Genomic DNA, 22862 nt, shown 5'->3' with positions numbered 1-22862 from the left:
GTTAACTAAGACAGTATTATTGGTTTTAAAAAATGATAATGCGGCGTATTACTGTCTACATTTCTCAATTGAATAACATTTATTCTTGTCATTTATTTAATTTATTTTCTTAGATTAAATTCAACATTTGTCTCGCTTATATATTTGAGTAGTGTTGAGCTGATTGTTTAGTGATTCAATTTAGTTGTAGCCTTAAATCTCGCTTTCTTTTCGTCTCGACAATTTCTAAATAAATTTTAGGGAAAGTGATTTTTTTTTTTTTTACTTTTATTCATTTTCTAACTACAATTGTTTAATAAACACTTGCAAAATAAAGATGCCCAAAAATTCACTCAAGATCTCAATTTTACTTTGGTATGAAATGGTGCAAAAAAATAAAGAATGCAAGCGGATAGTTAAGAATTTTCAAAAATGGAGCACTACACAAAAAGTATCAAATTGCTAACACCTTATCAAACATTCCGACATCGTTAGCCGAATTTGCTACAGCAAAAAAGTGTCCGGCAGCTGGAGTTAACAATATCAACGCTTCCTGGTCAGTATCGGTCACGAAACACATTTTTATCGTATTCATGTATAATTCTCTATAAACTTGTACTTTCAGATAAACAAAGAAAAACGAAAAATAATCATTTTGTAAAAATCTTCAGCTCTCGGAAGGGAAAAAAAACTCCAGATTTGAGATCCCCCCACACCCGAAAGTTAAGATTAAGTACAAACAACCACAAAAAAATTTCCCCAGTGTTATGTAACAATACATCAATAAATTAGAATTAAAAGAATTTTGTCCACCTCTACATTGAAATAATTTAAACCGATATATTAAATGTCGGATCGAGAAATAGTCATGCTCTAGGTCTTGAAAAATATTTCACACAAATTTTATTGGTTTTAAATACTTTGAATTTAGTTCGTTTCCACAAACTGAAATGTTCGAAGGTATATTGACCTCTTTTCAGTTTAAATTATTTTAATATAGTGGTGGGCAGAATTCTTTAAATTTCTGATTATTAAATTACTTTTGTTACCACAGGGAAAAATGTTTTCGAAAACTATCTAGTAACTTAGTATTATTTCCATAGTTAGTATGGGATACATCTAGACAAAACTAAATTGAAATGAGACATTTGCTTTGAAATAAAAAATATGATTTACCATGCTTAAAAATTATTAGTCTTTAAATTTAGCTTTAAAAATTCCCATGAGAATTTAGAAAATTATCTATTCCCATTTTTGTGAGTTAGAGATGATCTAATAAACAATTTTGCACCTTTAATTTTCTATTATAATGATGCAATCAATGAAAACATTTAAAGAAATAAAAGGAATTTGAAACAAGTGTTGCTTTATCTAATAATAACTATTCTATTATACTGAATAATTTACCACATCAAAATCCAGAATGCCATTCCAAAACTGCTAATGATGCTTATCTAATCCTAATATAGCCTAGCACATTGTACAAAGCGCCAAAAAAAAAGAAATGGACCACCCAGAATAACTTTTGATCTAATGATCGGTTCTTCACGTTCTAGGACTCACTCTTTATAGTCTCAAATATACTAATTAATTAGTGCAAACGATATTTCAAGTTACGAAATCAGACACAAAAATGTACTTCTCTAAATAAATATACCTTCTTTTTTGACGGATTCCGATTTCTTATCCTCAAAATGTAGGGGCCGCAATCTGGGAAATATGATCCCCAAAGTTTGGTCAAAAGAGTTAACAAAAGTTTAGACACCTTAATGTTAATTTTACTTTTTGAGTATTCCGCAATATCTCAAACACTTTTAAAGCGAAATGAAAAAATTTTCACACAATTATAAAATTTGTTAATCCGAAGATAATTTCATGCAAAAAATATATGTTAGTCAATATTTATTCTTAGTATATTTAATAATAGACGAAAAAATTATGAAAAGTAAAGTATACAAAGTGTTTTTTTTTAATCATTAATGAGCTGTGTCAACGATGATATAAACCAAAGAATCATAAAAGCTAGAACATGCTTCAGAAGTCTTCACAAATTTGAGAGCTTCTAACATAAAAATCACCACAAAAATATTTTTAAAGCTGCTGTTCACTCCTTACTTTGTATTTACTGAATGTTGGAGCCTCCGCAAAACAGAAATAGAAATACTGGAGGCATTAAAGACTAAATGTTGAAGAACTATTTTAAGAATTTCCTGATCTATCATTATTTTAAATAAAGATCTACTACAAACTCTTCCTTTAAAGCTGTATAGCCCTCCTAACATCGCATGTAATTGGGCACCTGATGGAAAAAGTAAAAGGCTGAGACTTACTTGGCAAAGATACATGCGCTAGGATCTGTGGAAAGCAAAACTAAATGGATGGGAGGAGGCAAGAGGACTGGCTTAAGACAGAGGTGCCTGGAAAAAGAGATTTGAGGCCTTATGTCCCAACTGGCGCAAAGAGTACAGATAAGTAGGCAATGTGCCATGAAAAATGTGCTTGGTTCAATATAATGTACCTTGATTTTTGGATACTGAAGTGTAAAGTTCTCAGTTTTGATCAGTCAATACACTCCTTATTGATTCTCACTTACACCAGTTACTGACCATATATTAAAAGTAAATGAAAATGGGGTAATTAATTTTCAAACTTTGTTTTACTATACGAACTCAATGATCAAAACTAAATGGATGGGAGGAGGAAAGAGGACTGGCTTAGGACAAAGGTGTCTGGAAAAAGAGACTTGAGGCTTATGTCCCAACTGGCGCAAAGAGTACAGATAAGTAGGCAATGTGCCTTGAAAAATGTGCTTAGTTCAATATAATGTACCTTGATTTTTGGATACTGAAGTGTAAAGTTCTTAGTTTTAATCAGTCAATACACTCCACATTGTGCTCACATAGTAAAATAAAGTTTGAAAATTAATCACCCCATTTTCATTTGCTTTTAATATATGGTCAGTAACTGGTGTAAGTGAGAATCAATGAGGATTGACGGATTAAAAGCTTCATACGCCTCAAAAATATAAAAATAGGAAATAAAAGGCAACATGTTTTAAGCGCTCAAAAACAGGGACCCCATTGTCAAGACTTGCCAGACGTGAATGAGAAGAAACATAAGTGATTTAAAATATTTAAAAAAAAGTTGCCACTGAGAAGTTTAAAAATATAGATGAGAAACAAAACTAGAAAAACCGTAGTAGCTGAGAGAGAGGAAAAAGATGAAAAACAAAACAAGAAAAAAAAAGAGGGGCATCTGTTTTAGAGCACTTGAAGCATGTGGATTGTTATTTCCGATTTATATATTTTTGGTGGGAATTAAGTTTTTAATCAGTTAACATCTTGCCATTTCATTTTCCTTCTTATTTATTCAACATGGAATGTACTTGACTAAAAGACATTTTTTCCGCTATAAAAATAACAAATGTTAAATAAATATAGATTTTTCATGATATTTAAAAATTGGTGATTTCTAATTTTGTCTTAATAAGGATAAACTGTATTTTATTTTTAGAAATATTATGAATTTACACATCAATAATTAATTTTATGAGCGCATCAAATGTATTGTATAAAATTTTATTAAATGCACGAAGTGAAAAAAAATGAATCATATCATACAGTACATATCAAATTTAAGTATCAATCTTATTAAAAACATTAAAAAAATAGTCGGTATGCTCAGTCTTAAATATTTAAACATTATCAACTTAATTACAATCACAAAACATTGATAAAATGCTTATTAAAATGCTTAAAAATATGTTACTTAAAATAGATTAAAACTTTACAATATTAAATCATCTACCTTTTCAAAATAGCACCAAATATGGTTGTTTGGGCCTTATGTTAATACTTGGAAATAATAACAGGGGTCTGTCCAGACCAAATTTACTACCGCTTAGCGGTACCTTCACAAATTCAACTTTAGGAAAAACGATAGTTTCACAAATTCAATTTTAGGAAAAACGGTAGTTTCACAAAATACTTTTTCTTAAAATTTCATTTTTGTATCCCTTAAGAAACGATAAATCCATATTTTTGTGTTGATTTTTTAATATAATTTTTAATTTTTCACAAATTACGTCCAAATTTTCACAAAATAGGTACCTGACAGAAAAACCTAGACAGACCCCTGAATAACCACATTTCTTGGCACACATAGTTTACACATAAATTTTTAAACTGAAAAATTTTTAAAACTGTACACATTTATGAACATTACATGTGAAAAAAGTTATCTACAAAGTAAGGCACAAAAGGTTATTTACAGATGATCAACTCAAAATGTATTATACAAAAACATCAATTCAAAATAGAAAGGAGGGAATATTAATTAAATAAACTAATGTATTTATAACGAAAAAAACACATATAACTATAACAAAAATTATGAAATAGTAAGATATAGAAAAAAATTATAAACTGTACAACTTAAACTAGTTTTTTAAACAGTTTCAATCACCAGGAGAAACATGCAGAAAAGTATTATATAAATCTATAAATTAAAATAATAAATTTTATTTGACAATCAAATTAACAAAGAAAAATAAATTAAAAATTGGTTGGGAAGAAAAAATTAAGTCAGCTCTGTCCTTATTATTATTATTCTATAATAGTTTATCTATTACTCTTCTATTATAGTTAATTTTACATGAATTTTTAAATTGATTAAGCTAAATTTAAATGTAACTTAGCTATAGAAAGTGTGAGTTTGGTATGCACTCACTTTCAGTCTTAAACATTATTTCTAAATAATGAATTTGAAAAAAATATAAATAATTTTTTAAAAAATTAAAATAATAGAGTTTTTTAAAATATAAGTCATCAGATAGTAAATAGAAATGCTGTATACAACTAGAAAAAATTGAAATTATAAAAAAAATGTGTAAAAATTTGCAAAATGAATAGATATTTTTTTTTTAAAAATTTACAAACAACAATAACCTATCTCATACAAAAGCGAAGGAGAGAAAAATATAAATTTTACGCATTTAATTACATTAAAAATATATAATATGCAAATTTTTTATGCTTTAAAAATTAGTATCTTTTAAAATTATTAAACATCTGCTTTTTTTTATGCATTAAATTAGTTACTTTATTATTAAATGTAAAGTATATGTTTAGTTTAGTAACTAAAAATCTCAAAATGTTTACATACTTAATAAAAAAATTATTAATAAATTCAACACTTTAAAAATTTATTGTAAAAATATATTAAAAGTAATTTTTTTAAAATTCCTTATTTCACAATACAGCCATACAAAATTTCTAAAACCAGTTATTTTTCATGAACATTTTACACAATATATAAATGCTCTCCAAACTGGTTCTTTAATATCACATTTTCAACAACAGGTTCAACAGGTTGAGCATATTGGAAATTGGCTAATTATTGTGGTCTGCTTCAAAACAGGAAAAAGTACTTCACGATTTCAACCAATCACAGCAAGAGAAAAATTCCTCGAAAAGCTCAAAATTATGGCAGCCATAAATATACGTATGGTATCACCTTACACACATCACAGTTTTGAATGGCAAAATCTTGTTCGCCCTGATGTGAAGGAGTGACGTTTTGTTCTATAAACTTGAACACAACATGGGTTCCATTTTGATTATCGCACAATGCACAACCTTCATTAAAAAGCACATAAGAAGTTTTATATATATTCCTTTTCAGATGTGGGAGCCCGTTCATAACCAGGCTTCTTCCTTTTAAAGAATCCACACTACAAGACAAAATATATACATTTAATTTATAGTAATAGCAATAGCCTGACAAGTAATAGCAATAACCTATCAAGTAGTAGCAATAACTAGGGCTGCAAGTTTGTCGTGGGAAAAAAGACCCCAAATTCGCGGAAAAATCGCGGGAAATTTTGAAAATTACACAAATTCTAATCATAAAAAAATTTATTACATAAATGATGCAAAAGACAGAAATTGTGCAAATAATAAAAAAAGCTTAAAAATATACAACAAACATTTAAATGAACATACAAACATTTAAATGAACAGAATTTTGGTACAAAGTATTGTACATTATCAGATTATTCTCATTTATGCTTCGTCTTTCATCACTTAATACATTTATATACTTAGAAAACGATCTTTCTGCGTCAATGCTGTTTTTAGGCACTGACGAACTTCGAATTGCCACTTTTGCCAATTTTGCAGCGTTCGAACTTTGATTTCCAAAACTCTATCAATTTTCCTTCACCAACTCGCAATTCCTTGACCGTTGCTTTGTAAGAAGTAATTGCTGTGAAAACTCAAACATTCTACATTCAAACTACTAATTACAAGTCCCTACTAACAACTTCATCTAAGAAACTGATCCATATTGAAGAAATCACAAGAAGACGCCTAGGAAAAATTAACTGGATATGTAGAAAGGCAGTAGAAATTTCATTGCCCAGTGCAATAGCATGTATAACAATTTTTCTGTCAAAGATTTGATTTATAACATTTTCCTTCTTTTGTGATTCCAATTTCTTTTGTACTCTTACTGACTTCAGGAAGGTAATTACCCTTCCTAAGTGTAGAAAGACCACCTTACTTGACAAGATTGTGATTATCTCTTATCTCTGAACTATTTTCATGTCATTTTGTTATTGATTCACTCCCCTAAATATCTAATCAGTTTTACATGTTCAATTTAAGGTTCAGGAAAATAAAAAATTCTGTTTAATAAAAATAATAAATAAAAAATGAAAAAAAATTAAGCAATTTTTGCGCAAGTCAAGACATACTGAGAAATTCGCGGATTTTAGGAAAAAATATGACAACTTCATGGAAATTCGCGCCGCGACAGACCTGCAGCCCCAGCAAATACCTATCAAGTAATAGCAATAACCTATCAAGTAATAGCAATAACCTAACAAGTAATAGCAATAACCTAACAAGTAATAACAATAACCTAACAAGTAATAGTAATATCCTAATAAGGGAATCCGCTATAAAAAAAAGGTTTATTCACAACAATATAGAAACATTCCCTAACAAGAATGATTAATTTAATAAAAAGGAACTTTACACAGCTGATATAAAATTTCACCTCATGGTTGCTGAGCAACAGACATCATTGATACTGCCTCCTCACTAGAGAGCATCAAATATGCCAAAAACTGTAGACAGGACACGAAAATAAAGTTAGCATGCGTAATTTATCATTCCAGAAAAATAAATAGGACCCTATTTGCTTTGGTTTCAGTAAAATTAACAAAAGTAATAATAAAAAAAATTTTTTTTGCAAAATTTCATCTTATTAAAATTAGAAGAATAAAACAATTGCATGAGTATCAAACTATAATGTTACTTTTCTTCAAAGCAAGTGTTTGAGTAGTTCCACATAATTTAAAGCCTCGATTCTTCAAATACAATCCCTTTTTTTGTCTATAAATAGATAGAATATCTACTGATGTGCATAGAAATTAAATGGATAATAAGATAGATAATTTGTTGCCTGCTCACTATGACAGAACATTTGTATCATTTTCCTTTAAATCCTGGTGATTTCCTCCTCCCTATTCTAATATTTTAAATATCATTTAAAATACAAATTTATTTTATTTCACTTCTATCACAATATTGTACTTTTAATTGCAATCATTATTAGTAAATTCATTTTTAAAAACTTTGCTTTGTCAAAAATTGTGAACACTAGTTACATTTTGAAACTTTAAATCTAAAATATTTAATTTTTAATAATAAATTATTTATATTTAAGCATATTTAAAGTCATTTGCATGTTAATAAGATTTAATAAAAGTACAAAATATGAAAGAAACCCATACCTTCCATAAGATGATGATAAGTAAAATGAGCAAAAGTATTCCAGCACAAGCTGCTAGTATAATGATCCATAAAGCGACTTCTTCAGTTTTTTGAAACAACAAGATATCAGGATAAGCTTTTGTTTCAGCCTGAAATTAAAAAGGAAATTATGGTACGATGTAATTGAATAAAAAAAAAAGCTCTAACATATTATATTTATAATAATTTGGGCATTGTAAGAAAACATTTTTCAGAAATTTCTAAACATATAATTTACGTTTAAATTATTTTGAGAACAGAAAATCTCTTCAGATATTGGTTAACAAGTAAAATTCAACACTATTTTTCCAATAAATACTTGATCTTAATTATACTTTACTATATAACTGTCATTAAACAGCCAACCCAATTTTTTGGGTTTATAACTACTAATGTTCAACTCTGTAGCCTTGTAATTTTGAACTGAATCCAGGAGACAAGGGAACACCAGGATCAAGTATTAGGAGATATTTGTCTTCATGGAGGACTTTTAGATGGAACTAACCCGCATTTGGGTTACATGGAGAGGAACACCATGAAAACCTCCCACGGTTAGTCTGACAGCAAGGGCTAACTTATGACCTGTCTACCACTGAGAATATTTTATGTCAGCACTGTGGTTGCTGCAAGCCGTGAGCGGAATTTGTATCAACCAGCCATCGCAGGGATTCGACGTGATTCCAATGGTTGGGAAGCAATCGGTCTATCCCCTGAACCATCACAGCTCTAGACAATTATAGACAAGACTACATATTAATTTTAAAAAATCTTAACTGCATTTAATCTATTTTCACCCTCTCTGATTTGTACTAATGCCATGGATAAAAATCAATGTTGAATGTTCAATGCAATTTTAAAAATCGCATAAGATACTTACCAAAGCAAAATCATTACTATCTTCTTGTTTTATGTCTTCAGATATAGTTCTAATAAAAGCTCTAGAGACTATGCTCACCCAATCAACATTTGGATAATCCTGTAAATTTAATTAAATAAACTGCTGTTTGTAGAAAATGCAACACCATGAAGGAATCATCAGAATCAAATGAAATTCGCAGCAAATGTCAATTATAGGATATTATGCAAATTAATAAAGTTTCAGAGCCATCGCGCGTGCGTGGCGCGCGCAGCGCCCTCTGAATTGATGCTGAAAGCGTATAAATAAAGTGCTGTAGCGGGACGTTGAAAATAGTCTATGATTATTTGTTAGTGGCAAACGTTTAGTGAGACCTGAGTATGCCTCCACGACGGAAGAATAAGAAATTCAAGCAACTTACGGAGTTTGAACGAGGGAGGATAATCGGCCTTCGAGAAGGAGGATTTTCCTATCGCGCAATAGCAGCTCGTATGCAGCGGAACAGTTCCACAGTGATGCGAGTTTGGAAGCAGTGGACCGACGAGCACCGAACAACTCGAAAAACAGGCACTGGACGACAGAAGGTGACGTCAGAGCGCGATGATCGACACCTGCTCCGCATGGCGGTGAATGATCGCACAGCTTCCTCCAGGCAGCTGGCAGCACATTGGTCTACTGCTACAGGTGTACAATTGTCGGCTTCGTCAATTCGTCGTCGTCTGCTGCGCCGTGGATTGCGTGCAAGGGTGCCATTATACAGGATTCCCCTCACGGCGGATCATCGACGGCTGCGTCGGCAGTGGGCTCTTGAGCACAGAGACTGGCGAGCTGATTGGCACCAAGTTGTCTTTTCAGATGAATCACGCTTCAATTTGTGGACCCATGATGGCCGTGTTCGTGTTAGACGTTATGCCGGTCAACGCTGCCTTCCTGAGTGTATTATTGAACGACATAGTGGTCGAACACCCGGAGTTATGGTCTGGGGTGCGATTTCGTATCATGGACGATCCAATTTGATACGAATTGAGGGTAATCTCAATAGCAACAGATACGTCCGTGAAGTGCTACAGCCCGAAGTCGTTCCTTTCCTTCAAGGCATCCCTGGAGCTATCTTTCAGCAGGATAATGCACGCCCACATGTTGCGCGGACTGTTAGAGACTTCTGTTCAGCACAACGCATGCAACTTCTTCCTTGGCCTGCTTATTCGCCGGATATGTCGCCTATTGAGCACGTGTGGGATATGGTTGGTCGGCGTCTCACTCGTGATCCGCGTCCTGCAGTTTCCAAAGACGAACTTTGATTGCGCATACAAGCGATATGGAATTCTCTTCCTCAAGCAGATATTCAACATCTGTTTGACTCCATGCCACGTCGTATAGCAGCACTTATTGCAGCGCGTGGTGGCTGCACCAAATACTGATTTCGGACGCTTAATTTGTTTCTTTTGTTTTGAAAATTTCATCATTTATTTGTATCAGTACAAGTCGTTTCTGCATTAAATTTCATTTGATTCTGATGATTCTTTCATGGTGTTGCATTTTCTACAAACAGCAGTTTATGTTATTCAATTTGAATTGCAAATATAATATCTTCTATAAAATTTCTGACGACAATATATATTAAAAAAATTAATATTTATATTAGGTAGTAATTTTCTTTAAAATAGCAAAAAATAATCACAATGAAAAATATAAAAAAGTCAATTTTTGAAGAAAAAAAATTTTTAGTATTTAATGTATCATCATTAGCAATAATTAATGGCTACAATCAAAACAGCTGCAATAATAAGACAATTTAGCATTTTTTTCTACTTTTACATCTTTGAAGAGGTTTGAAATAGTAAAAACTTTAAAACTTACTGACAAAAATTTAAAATTAAACATTAAATATAAGCTATTATTTCTCTCAACTATAAAAAAGAATCATTTACTATAAACTAATATTATTATAAAATTAAAGAATTTATACATCTTAAAACATCTTTCAAAACAATTACTTTAATAACTTAAAAATAAATTTTTAATAAAAGTAAAAAAAACTATTATTTAATTATAAATAAATATAGAAGCTATTATATAAAAAATATTACAAGTATTCCTTAAAATATTAAAATAATAATTACTTTATATACAAAATGTTACATTAGTGTGGCAATGTTTCAAAGAACCCAGATACACTAATCAGAAATACTAATGACTACCCCATTAAAATTAATAATAATTTCATGTCATTCTAAATTTACAAGCATTCTTTCATAACTTGGCTTTCAAATGCTAAACTATTTGCACATATTTTTATTATAAAAATTTGACTTCAAAATGTTTTTTTTAAGCCAATAATTAAACTAGATACAAGTAATGAAAAGTTATGATAATTAATAACTCACTTGAACAAAGGTGCTGTTCCATAACCTTGCCTTAATCCTTATAACAGCAGTGCTATCTCTCTCTAAACTTCTAAACATACAAGTGAATTGAGAACATTTTGCAGTACCTGCATCACAATCCTAAAACATGATATATTGCATAAATAAACAAAAAAATATAAGTATAAAAAATTATTAGCCTTAAAATTAGAGTTGTACACTGAATTTGACTAATTATTTTGACACAAATTCAAACAAATAAAAATTCGACATAACATGATATGTTAACAATATGCTATTTTCTAAAAAAAATTAAATTTAAAATTAATTCTACTTTAAACATTTTTTATAACATAGAAAAAAAACATACATTGATAGAATTATTTTCAAAGATATTACTACATTTTGCACCCTTAAATTAATTAAAAATTATATATGTCAACACAATTTAAGAATATAAGCAAAGTGTAAAATTAATTGTTTTCCAACACCTTGTTTCAGTACAATATTTCTTTTTATAATTTAAATATAATATATTTAAATTTTAAATAAATAATAAATATTAGTAAATAAAAAAAACTAGAAACAAAAATCAAGAAAAAATTTCATTGAAAAAAAAATAATTTAAAAAAAAAAAAAGCAAAATTTTTTATCTGACATTTTAAAGAAAAAAATTTTGAAAAATATTTTTACCAAGTTAACAACTTTGACAATTTTTCCATCCATTCTTAATTCTTGGGGTTGAACTTCACGTTTTGATCTTTTCTTATATGAGCGGTAAGGAGCTAATCTCAACTCTTCAGGGTGTCTCTGAAAGACAAATATTTTTATTTATTAAGATCTATTACAAAAAAATGACTGTGTGCAATTAAATTTAATAAAATCTAATTAACAATTAACTTACTTTTAATTTTAAAGGGTTCAACAGAGAATCATCTAATTCACAATAGCCATTACCAATAACCTACAAACAAATAAATAAAAAAAATTATACACTTCCAGAACACTAAAAAAGCAGTTAATATTTTACACTTCCAGAACACTAAAAAAGCAGTTAATATTTTACACATAAATTTTACTTACATCTTTGCACATACAAGAATATTTCCTTACAAGACATGGATAAGTAATTTTTGTCAACAAATTTAGGCACAGATATGTAAGTAAAGAAAAAAAAAACATTTTTTTTCTTAAAACACAAAAAGGAGACCATGCAGCTCTGCCATGACAAGTTACGTAACTCTGGGCATTTCATAAAACTATTTTCACTTTTTATAAAGTGAATGTTATAATTGTAAATTATTTTTGCTTTAATTTCTTTGGTTTGATTGATTGATTGATTGAATGTAGGGTTTAGTGGCACAAAGTCCAATTTCTTTGGTTTGAGGCAAATCAGGAACTATCATATAAACAAGCCAGAAGAAAGAAAATTTTCTACCTCTGGATTTTCAACAATGTATAAAAGTCTTTTGCCTTGTTGGTAAGAGTCTGCAGCTTCAATTGGCCAAGATACTACCACTTCAACTCCTGTTGCCAACCAAGGGCCATGATTTATAACCTAGAAATAAATAAACTTCAATTCATTGTGTTTAAAAAACAGAATGTTCCATTTTTTTAAAGTAGATAGTAAATAAAAATATACATATATAGTAAGCTAATAAGTTTTGAAACTATGTCTAGTTATTTTTTTTTTAATGATACAGTAGCTGATGAAAAATGAAGAAAAGCAAAATATACATTGAATATATTTAATTAAAGATCAGTTTTCTTCCAAAATTTGATCTCTTATATGAAGATGAATTAAAATAATAAGAGTGTTTCACAAGTTAATTATTAATTTTCTCATTAACTTATTAGCATATTTAAAATTAAAACCAAAGATTTGAAAAGTACTTTAAAAGAGAAAAATCTGAATAATCATTAAAGTAAAAATTTATTAAACTTTACGTAAAAAAAAACATAATAAATAATAGGCCTTTTAAAGCCAATTTTTAAGTACTTGAAAAAACACGCAAGAATAGAGGACAAAATTCTGATACAAATTCCATTATTTTTATAGCAATAAAACCTTAAATCAGTTCAATAATACTCCATTTTACTAATCAAAATTTTACAAAATTATACCACTAATTCAATTCCTACATATAGAGCAAAACCTTGCTTTAAATCATATTTTTAAAAAAAATTAAGTTAAAATGCATCTGAAAAGTTCAGGTTGTTTACCCACTAATGAAATCAATGTTTTTTGTCAATCAAAAATATTTTTAAAACAAGTCTAAGTGCAATTTTCTTACATCCGATAAAGTTCTATGATTCACAATTAATATTCATATCATAAAAAATCAATATATTGAGGTAAAAAAGAACTATCGAATGTAATTACCTCATAATATATTAATACATGAATATTCTCTTCTTCTTCTTCTTCCTTATCCCCAAAATTAGCAGGGCTAAACTATGTCCATGAAATTCATCACCCGGAGGAAGTCGGCCACCATAAGTGTGTTATTAAGAATGTCCCTTTTGTCCAGACCTAGACAGTCCAGTATATGTTGGGGGGAAGCCTGCATGTTGTGGCACCTGGGGCAGTTAGGATAGATTTTAATACTACCCTCAAAAGAAAGGGACTTAAGGTGGCCGCTGATAAGCCTGGTAAGTGCAGTCTGGTCCTTGCGGTTGCACCGAATGTTGAGTGCACCTCCTGGACTGGTGCTCTGGTACCAGTGATGTTTGGGGGGTACGAGCCAGGAAGCGAGGTCTTCTTTTTTCTTTTTTGATGCCAGCTCCATGAAGGTGAGGGAATTTGGACTTATCAGATTATCTTTCGTCCCCTCCTTAGCCAGAGTGTCGGCGATGTCATTGCCCAGAACCCCAACGTGAGAAGGGATCCATTGGAGGTGGACTTCACGCAATCGTGAGAGGATTTTAATTTTTTGTAGGATTGAAGCACCTGTTTTGTCTCTCACCTTCCTCCAATGCGTTAAGTATTGTATGGAGCTGAGGCTGTCAGAGAGGATCCAGATGTTATTTTGATCCTGTAGTGTTAGAAGAGAATCCAGGGCAGTATCAATAGCAATGAGTTCACTTCTAAACACCGAGCAGAAATCAGGATTCCTTTTGGAGATGTTGAGGGAGACATTACTTGATTTGTTGTAGACACCACTGCCAGATGATGATGTTTCTGTCTTGCTTCCGTCTGTGTACACCAGTATTGATTGTTTGGGGATGGTATTAATAACCTCTAAAGCAAGTTGCTTAAGCAATTCCGGGTGATCCAGCTTCTTGTTAACTTGTGATGAAAGGTGTTGATGGAAATAAACACCAGGTAGTCCTTCAGTTGGGTCAATGAATTGTTTATTAAGGCAATCCTCGACATTTCCAGCAAGTACATTGTTAACTACGGCCTGGCTAAGTGGGCTGTTCTTCTTTAGTCTTTGTTTGCTGCTCCACCTTTGTAGATAATCTGCTGTTCTGTTTTGGTGTCCAAGGCTAGAGAGCTTGTTAAAGTATTTAGTAAGGAGATAATTACATGAATATAATTACCTCAAATATGTGGACAACTTCACTGCCTACATCATCAATATAATTTGGCACTCGAGTAGTGTCCCCTCCATAAAAAGCTTGCTCAGGCTGAGATGCCCTGAAACACAATAAAATTAGCACTTTTTATAAATAATCGAAACATGATAGTTTTTCTTTTAAAATAAAATCATCTCTCTTACCCTCTGATTTCTAATTCAGCAACTTTCACTATGCCGGCTTCAATTGTGATGTCCTCTCGAGGTAAATCCTCTACGCTTGTCCTAATAAAAATATTCAATAGTTCAGAATTCAGATTAGAATTAAAAGTGTTTATGTTAATTTCTACACATTTTGATAAAGATATTGAATAATTTAAAAGTTCAGAATGATATGAAACAAAATGAAAAGAAAATGTTATTTTGATACATAATTTTTAAATTTTTTTTTACTCATTCTGATAAAAAATAATGCGTAATTAAAAATGCAAGTCAAGATTTATTGCTTTTAAAACAGAAATAACCTACGTGTTGACTTTCACGCTCATTTTCAAACTTCTTTCATCAGGACCAACATCTTTTGGGTTGAATCTAACTTGTAGTTCCACCTTTAAGAATATAATAATAAATATAAATAACCATAAAATAATGTAATAAAATAATAATTAAAATAAGTTTCCATAGATAAACCATCAAAAATTTTGCCATAAATACTTTATTTGAAATAAAAACATTATAAAACAATTATATCAAAGCTAAGGTGTCTTGATTTGAATGCAAAAAATTTTCTATGTATTAAAAAATATTATATTCTTTTCCTTATAATAACTAAACAAAAATATCTATAATCCAAATTAGTATACAACATTTAAATTTAAATGACAATTTATTACATTTTTGAAACAATTTCAACAAGTTTTACAATTGAAAACTAACTTTTCTTGTATTTATTGCTGGCTCTTTAATTAGCATTCCTTCCGAAAGAAAATATTCTTCTAAACAAACATTCTTAACACTTTGTTGATCATCCTTTTAAAGTTTTCTGAGGTCCGTTTTCCAATCTATTTTACATCAAACATACAGTTCCTACTACTATGATTAACTTATTTTGATAATAAATTAATTTTAACAAACAATAATTTAACAAATATATTGGTGTAAATTCTTGAATAGTCTACAGTGAGGTGTAGAAATATAGAGGGTTTTGATAATTCATTCATGTGAAGCCTAACTTTCAAAAAATATCTCTAGACTATAAACTGACTCAACTATACACAAACACTTCAAAGAGTTCACATTTTTGTAAAAATTTAAGATAAATTAGCATAAATGAGATAACACTAATTAAATTTCCTTACCTCATTATCTTTAAGAGGATTTCCTAATTCACATTTCACAGTAGTTACATTAAAAGGAACACATTCTATCTGATCTCCTTTCTAAAAATTAATATTCCATGAATTAATATGTTCATAATAAACTAAAGTGAAAGTTAAAAAAAAAATGAATATTTAAAAATACCGTATATTCCGGCGCAAAACGCGTCCCGGCGTATAACGCGCACCCGTGATTTCTAAAAACTATTTTTAAATTTTAAGATACACTCTTCGTATAACGCGCACGAAAATTTGGATTGTACATGTGCAATATCTCATCTAGTATCAATAGAAAACCAGAAAGCCTTTTAGTGTGGGACATGTTTTGGTTCCACCTCACAAATACAAAAAAAATTGTCGAAAGAATGTAACACCGATATGGCAGTTATTCCAGGTAGATTAACACCATTTCTTCAGCCCTGCTTAAACAAACCATTTAAATCCAATTTAAGAAAACAGTGGAACACTTGGATGTAGGAGGGATAGAAAATCTTTACTAAAGGAGGACATATGCGCCATGCAAGTTTGGAAACAGTGTGCGAATGGATATTAAAGGCATGGGATGAAATTAAGCCTGAAATGGTTAGAAAATCATTCAAAAAATGCAGCATTTAAAATAATCTGGACGGATCAGAAGATGACTGTTTATTTATGGATGAGGATAACACAGATGATGAAGACGAAACAGATTGTGATGACGTGCCTGAAGAACTAACGGAAGACGAATATAATGAACTATTTATGTAATAACGAAAATCAATAAAGTATATAGGTAAAGGTATGTTAGTTCTTTAAAATAAAAGTATTTTTCTATATTTAAATATTTTTTTAATCTATAATTTTTTATATTCGGCGTATACCGCGCACCCGTACATTCCAATGTTATTTTTTGTATTAAAAGTGCGCGTTATACGCCGGAATATACGGTATTTAAAATAAATATTTAAAAATGAATTCCAAATCAATTTATTACAAGCATTATTATTATATTTGCTTAGATTCTGATTTTAAAAGAGAAAGCAAAACTTTTTACGTAATATTAATATTTTACACCAATATTCAAATTTTCACATAATTAACAAAAAATAATAAAATTTAAGATTTAATTTAAAAACATTGATAATTAACTGAATTTAAAAGGACTATCAGACTTATTAGCCAATTGTTAAGAGAATTCCCAAATGTTATTTTAAATTTTTGATAGTTCCAACCCATATTTGATGTCAAAAACATAATCTAGCTTTTTCATAGTATTTTCTAAAATAAACAATTGATAATTTTTTTTTATCACAAGAATTAGAGAAAATACAAACACTTACAACCACTTTTTTTCCGACAAAGCTAAGGCTAGGTGGATGAAAAACATACAGCATAGCATCATAGGCAGGTTCTCGGGTATTCATTACTTTGACTGATAATGCAAGTTGCTTTTCACCCAGGAACAATATTGGCTTTCCTTCATCATCTCTAAATCATAAAAAAGCAAACATTTTTAGAACGTAAGCTTCTTAGATTTTAAAATGAATTTCTGTAAAATTGAAATTACTCGCGCAAAATGAAATACGATATAAAAATACACTTTTGAAACAAAAGAATATAACCAGTGGCGGATCCAGGTCACCCCCCAAACTGAAAAAATAAGTAAATAAATAATTTTTTTAATAGTTTAAAAAAGAAATAAAATATTTTAAAAATTTGTTAAACTGTTTCAAGAATCATAATCCAAAAGAGTAATAATCCGAGTATTTTTACCTCGTCAAACTGTTACAGAAGAAGATCTTGTAGTCATTCGTAAAACTGCCGAGTTTTATAAGAATCTCTTAAATGCTTCCGTAAAAGTTGTCGAAACAGAATTTCGTCCTTGGATGGCAAAATGGCAGCTAAAAAAGAAGCAGAACTAGAAGTGCCCAATGATCTTTCCAAGATTATTAATGCTTGTGACATTGATTTGTATCCATCAGTCAATATGTTGTTGAGAATTTTAATAACACTGCCAGTTAGTGCAGCAACAGCAGAACGCTCCTTTTAAACGCTGCAACGTCTCAAAACTTGGGTTAGAGGAACTCAAAATCAAGAACGATTAAATGGACTCGCATTATTAAACATTCATCGAGAAATTGATTTGGATGTTGAAAAAATCATTGACAGATTTGCCAAAGTGTCTAAAAAACACATTACATTTATTATTTAAAGATTTTGAATACTTGAATTATTTATGTATTGTTCAGTATGAAAAAAATAAATGAGAAGACTAGCATTAAAAACCCCAGTTTTTTTTTTTTTTTTCAAAAAAAATATTTAAAAAAAAAATTTTGTAAAAAAAATTTATTGTGGGGGGGGATCTGAGTCTATAACCCCCCCCCCTTAGAAAAAATTTCTGGATCCACCCCTGAATATAACATATACTACTTTTATAACATAACATTCATAATTTAACTAACAATTAAAATCTTAGTTCTTAGATTAAGACTGAATAAATAAAAAAATTTATTATATATAAATCCATATATGGCAGCTTAAAAATGAAGGGTTTATTATTTCTTGTCAATGAAAAATAACATTCCAAAAAAATACAACTAATAAAAAATAAAAAATTTTAAAAAAATCCCTTATTTTTTGACAGTAAAAGTATAACTAAATTTATTTCCTGAAATAAAAAAATTTAATATATATACTCTCTATAATTTAAATATATACTCTGTTCAGCGAGAGCCAATGGTGAAAGAAAATGCAAAGGTTTTCAGCTTATCACCAACCTTACCTAGATCTGCTAGTTCTTTGCTGTCTAATTCTTTTCTTACTTACCACTGGTCAGGTTAATGCTCCTTGTCTTAACTTAGACAACAAACAGCTACAGCTAATGCCAAGTATTTGGTGATTTCGCTATCAGTTCTCATTGAACTAAGTATAGTATGATAATTTTGATATTGGCAATCATCTTAAATTTTTTATATAAAAATAAAGTTCACTATTTTTTTTCAGATGAAAATTATATTCTTAATATTATTCTGAAAAAAAAAACTCAATTTATTTTATTATTTACTTATATCTTTCATACTTAATTTTAAAAATTTAAATATTAATACAAAATTTTAGAAAAAGAAAAGATGCAAAAAACTGTATGGAAATTATAGGTATTTAGAGCTTTATTTTTTCAAACTCTTTCATTTAGAAAATTATTCAGTAATTTTTACTTCTAATAAAAGATTGATTAAGTTCTTGTATTTTCGTTAAATTTTCAATAAATCATCTCATTAGTATACAAATGTTTAAAATTATTTAGAACAAAAAATACTAAACAATTTAAAAACAAATACAACCAAAGAATAAAACACATCCTATAGTTGCAGTCACCAATCAAAAAACATTTAGAGGTATTTGCGAAAATATTCAGCTCTAATTTCCATACATTTAAAATTAAATAAAGAAGTTTAAAAAAATTCTTGGATATATACCAAAATTTTAATATTTTATTAGTTTTTGTTTTAGAAGATTTATACTATTGTTTCTTGCCTTAACAAAGATTTAAGTAACATTAATTTAAACTACATTGAATTCATGTACGTTTAAATAGGAATTAATTTAAAGGAGAAAAAAGTTAGAACTTATTACTTTGAAATGAGATTACTTACTTTGTTAGATTTATATCAACAATAACATTCAGGTCACTTTCACAAATATCATTTGAGCCACAATCTTTCAGGAATTTAGCCTGGAAAAAACCCAAAAGAAATTGTATTAAAAAATAGTTAAGCTTATTTTCCATGAAAAACAGTTTCTCTTAAAACAAAAACTTTTTACTTCTTTTTTTTCATTTTAAAAGTAAGAATAAAATTAAACCAGACATTAAATCCAAAATATTTTTTACAAATATATCTTTTGCTTAATAATAATAACAATAATTTTTAAAAAAGAAAATAAACTAATTTCCAAACTAGAAGGAAATCAATTACACATTTAAGAAAAAAACTTTTACAAAATGGTAGTACATATTTCCAGAAGTTACATTGCAGTTGATTTCTGTAGGTTTCAAATTAGGGGATTTTAAAACTTGCTCATTGTAGTAAAAATTTCATATTAAGAACACTCAAATCAAACGCAATAATTTATGTTTTTTTGTTATTAAATTTGTGAATAAAAAATTCACAAGCAATTTTTTTTTACACCTGAGGATGGTTTAAGCCCTGTTAAACTATGTACTTAAGATTTGTAAATTCTTATTTTAACAATATGTAATAATTTAAACTACAACTTTATATTATAAGAAATATAACAACTCCAGATACTTTCTTTTGAATTCGAGTGACATAAATATGCTAACTACAGGAATGAAAAACGATTTATGACATAAACATAATACTTCAAAAAAAATTTTAATTTTTCTTTAAGGAAAACAAAAATAATTAAATTAAAGTGCAAATATGTTGGTGAACTTGTTTAAAAATATGTTTAATGCTGTGATGACTAATCCACAACACAATGTGACCACAAAAGGTGATATAAAAGTTTCAAAGGTGATACAAATTGTTTATTTCAAATTTAAAACATACCAAAAAGTAAAAACAAATAAAAATATAAATATTTACTTCAAAAATTTTGGATGCTTCTTGTTGATTAAGAATAGGATAACCATTCAAATCTGGCAATTCTAAACTAAATGAGGGCTGTACAGGATCTTTTTGTATCAGAGAATACGTCAATTTGAACTGTACTGGATTCTGTATATCACTTTTTTCCTACAATAATAATAAATGGTTAAAAATAAGATAAATCAGAACATGCCACATATACTTTTTAAAATACATTTTGCAATTTTTTTTTTCAAATTCTGAGTTTCTTAAATGATTGGTTTAATAACTTTTGTTAGAGGTCATTTCATTTTTCATTTTTTACTTAGTTACATCACTTTCATTTTTTAAACCTAAATAATCTTTTTTTTTTATAAGTTTTTCTGTTAAAACAAAAAAGCATTTTTTTCCACTTCATAAAATAGTGCTTTAAATTTTTTACACAAAAGCAATATATTAGTTCTATGCCAAAAACTAGATTCAAATAAATGTAACTTAATTAAAACCAAAATAATTAGCATAAAATTTTGGGCATTTCATTTAAAAATACTCACAGTTCCCTTAAAGGACAATAAAAACAATTTAACATATTCATTAAACTATAGTATACACATAAATAGATTTGCATAATATAAAAAAACAAACAAAGGAAGAATATAAATTTACAAAAAATTAACATTTTATCAAATGCCCATTCAAAAATGGTCATTTTGCCACTGGGTGACATAAACCCTTGTTATCTCATAGAGCAGTGTTTCCCAAAGTGTGGTAAGCATACCCCCAGGGGTATGGGAACAGTTTAACCGGGGCACCTGTTCGTATGCGAAATATCTTGTAACTAACGAAAATTTAAAAAAATTTTAGTTAAAAACAAAGTTAGTCATGATAATTTACGATTACATATTTTTCTATTGGCTATTTTTTGCAGAGTTAACAGCTAATAATTAGTGGTGTCAACAGTCAGTTGTGATTTTTAACTTTTGTGCAATTTTTTACAGTAAAAAATACATTCATTTTTTTTATTAGTGGTACACAGCGTTACGAAAAATTTAGAAAGGGTACAAAACAGTCATAAGTTTGGGAAACACTGTCATAGAGGGTTGGGAAGCAAAGTTAAAGGAGAAATTTGCAACCCACTGAGTCAATGATAAATGATAAAAATATGAAATTTTTTATATTTCAACAATGAAAAATTTATAAGTTTAATTAATAATAGATTAGTTTAACAAAACTTTTTACACATATCAGCAAAACACAATCAGGGTTCCCACTCTTTTATCAAAGCAAAAATTAAGCACTTTTAAGGACTTTTATCAAAAAAATTAAGGACATTTTTTGTAGAAATTAAGGACCTTAAAATGATTATTTATCATCAAATAAAACATCATAGATTAATAATAATAGATTAAAAAAATGGAATAGCTTTTCTTCAACTCAGTCATCCTTTAAAAAATTAAAAAAAAAAAACTGAATAAAGAAATGTTTAATACATATAATCTGTATTTAATTAAAATTAAATTGCATTTAATCACCTCAGATAGCTTTTAAGAATATAAAGAAAAACTCAAAGAATTCAGATTAAACATTAAAATTTTCTATTTTAAAAATAGAAAGAAATTGTGTTAACCGATAGAAATATATAAATTAAGATGGTAAATTCATTAAATAAATAAAAATATTATTTTGAGTGACTAATACTAAACCAAGACAAAAAGAAACTAACAAATATAAGTTTATTAAGGTTAAGACAATTATTTTAAACTAAGTAAAATCTAATTATAATAAGCTAAAGATTTATTAAAATCACAAAATATAAAAAATTTAATGATTAAAATCAGAATATATTTAGTACCTAACAATCAGGAAAAAAATAAATAAACTACAAGGAAAACTTATTAATTAAAATTAAGAACTAAGAAACAGAAATGAAAGTTAAAATAAGTGCTAACATAAATATTGAAACACAGGACAAGGCAGGATGTAATGATCAATTGAAATAAAAATGAAAAAATTCCATATCTAAAAATAGAAAATGAAATGAAATAATTCCTTAAGTACAAAATTTATTGTGAATGAAGGGAGAAAAAAAAGAAAACATAGTGGAATCAGAAACATCATTTATAAAAAAAGATAAAAAAATCTTTATAAAATAGTCTGCGTTTAGTTATAAAAAATTGTATGCTTACACTGATAAGGAATACTGCACCTCTGAAGAATTAGAATTTATTCAATTAAAAAGTATTGTGTCTTGTATAGATATTAACGGAACTAAAATAATCGACGATAAAAAAAAATTGTTCGTAATAAAGTATTGTCTGAAATTATAAAACAATAATTTGTCAAATAAATCAAAGGTAATGAAAATTGGATGCAAATATGAAT

At 28.6% G+C, this 22862-nt stretch overlaps 1 protein-coding gene across 1 annotated transcript in view; it reads right to left on the bottom strand.

Moving 5' to 3' along the window:
- Nucleotides 1-3541: 3541 nt before the first annotated feature.
- The window catches only part of LOC107443562 (integrin alpha-PS1), a 113539-nt gene continuing 94218 nt past the window's right edge, over nt 3542-22862 (bottom strand). The window contains exons 13-26 of the mRNA XM_087159114.1: nt 20499-20648; nt 19545-19624; nt 17232-17379; nt 15895-15975; nt 15065-15144; nt 14741-14821; nt 14562-14658; nt 12457-12576; nt 11923-11982; nt 11712-11828; nt 11040-11159; nt 8674-8772; nt 7778-7906; nt 3542-5710 (exon numbers count right to left, since the gene is read on the bottom strand). Of these exons, the coding sequence (XP_087015240.1) occupies nt 5642-5710; nt 7778-7906; nt 8674-8772; nt 11040-11159; nt 11712-11828; nt 11923-11982; nt 12457-12576; nt 14562-14658; nt 14741-14821; nt 15065-15144; nt 15895-15975; nt 17232-17379; nt 19545-19624; nt 20499-20648 (1431 nt within the window). The 3' untranslated portion in view covers nt 3542-5641. The remainder of the gene's footprint in view (nt 5711-7777; nt 7907-8673; nt 8773-11039; nt 11160-11711; nt 11829-11922; nt 11983-12456; nt 12577-14561; nt 14659-14740; nt 14822-15064; nt 15145-15894; nt 15976-17231; nt 17380-19544; nt 19625-20498; nt 20649-22862) is intronic.

This window comes from Parasteatoda tepidariorum, chromosome 3 (assembly GCF_982258835.1).
Source record: "Parasteatoda tepidariorum strain Cologne lab strain chromosome 3, Ptep-v5.0, whole genome shotgun sequence".
Classification (NCBI taxonomy): Eukaryota; Metazoa; Arthropoda; class Arachnida; order Araneae; family Theridiidae; genus Parasteatoda; species Parasteatoda tepidariorum.
This window is presented reverse-complemented; position numbering and strand designations above follow the sequence as displayed.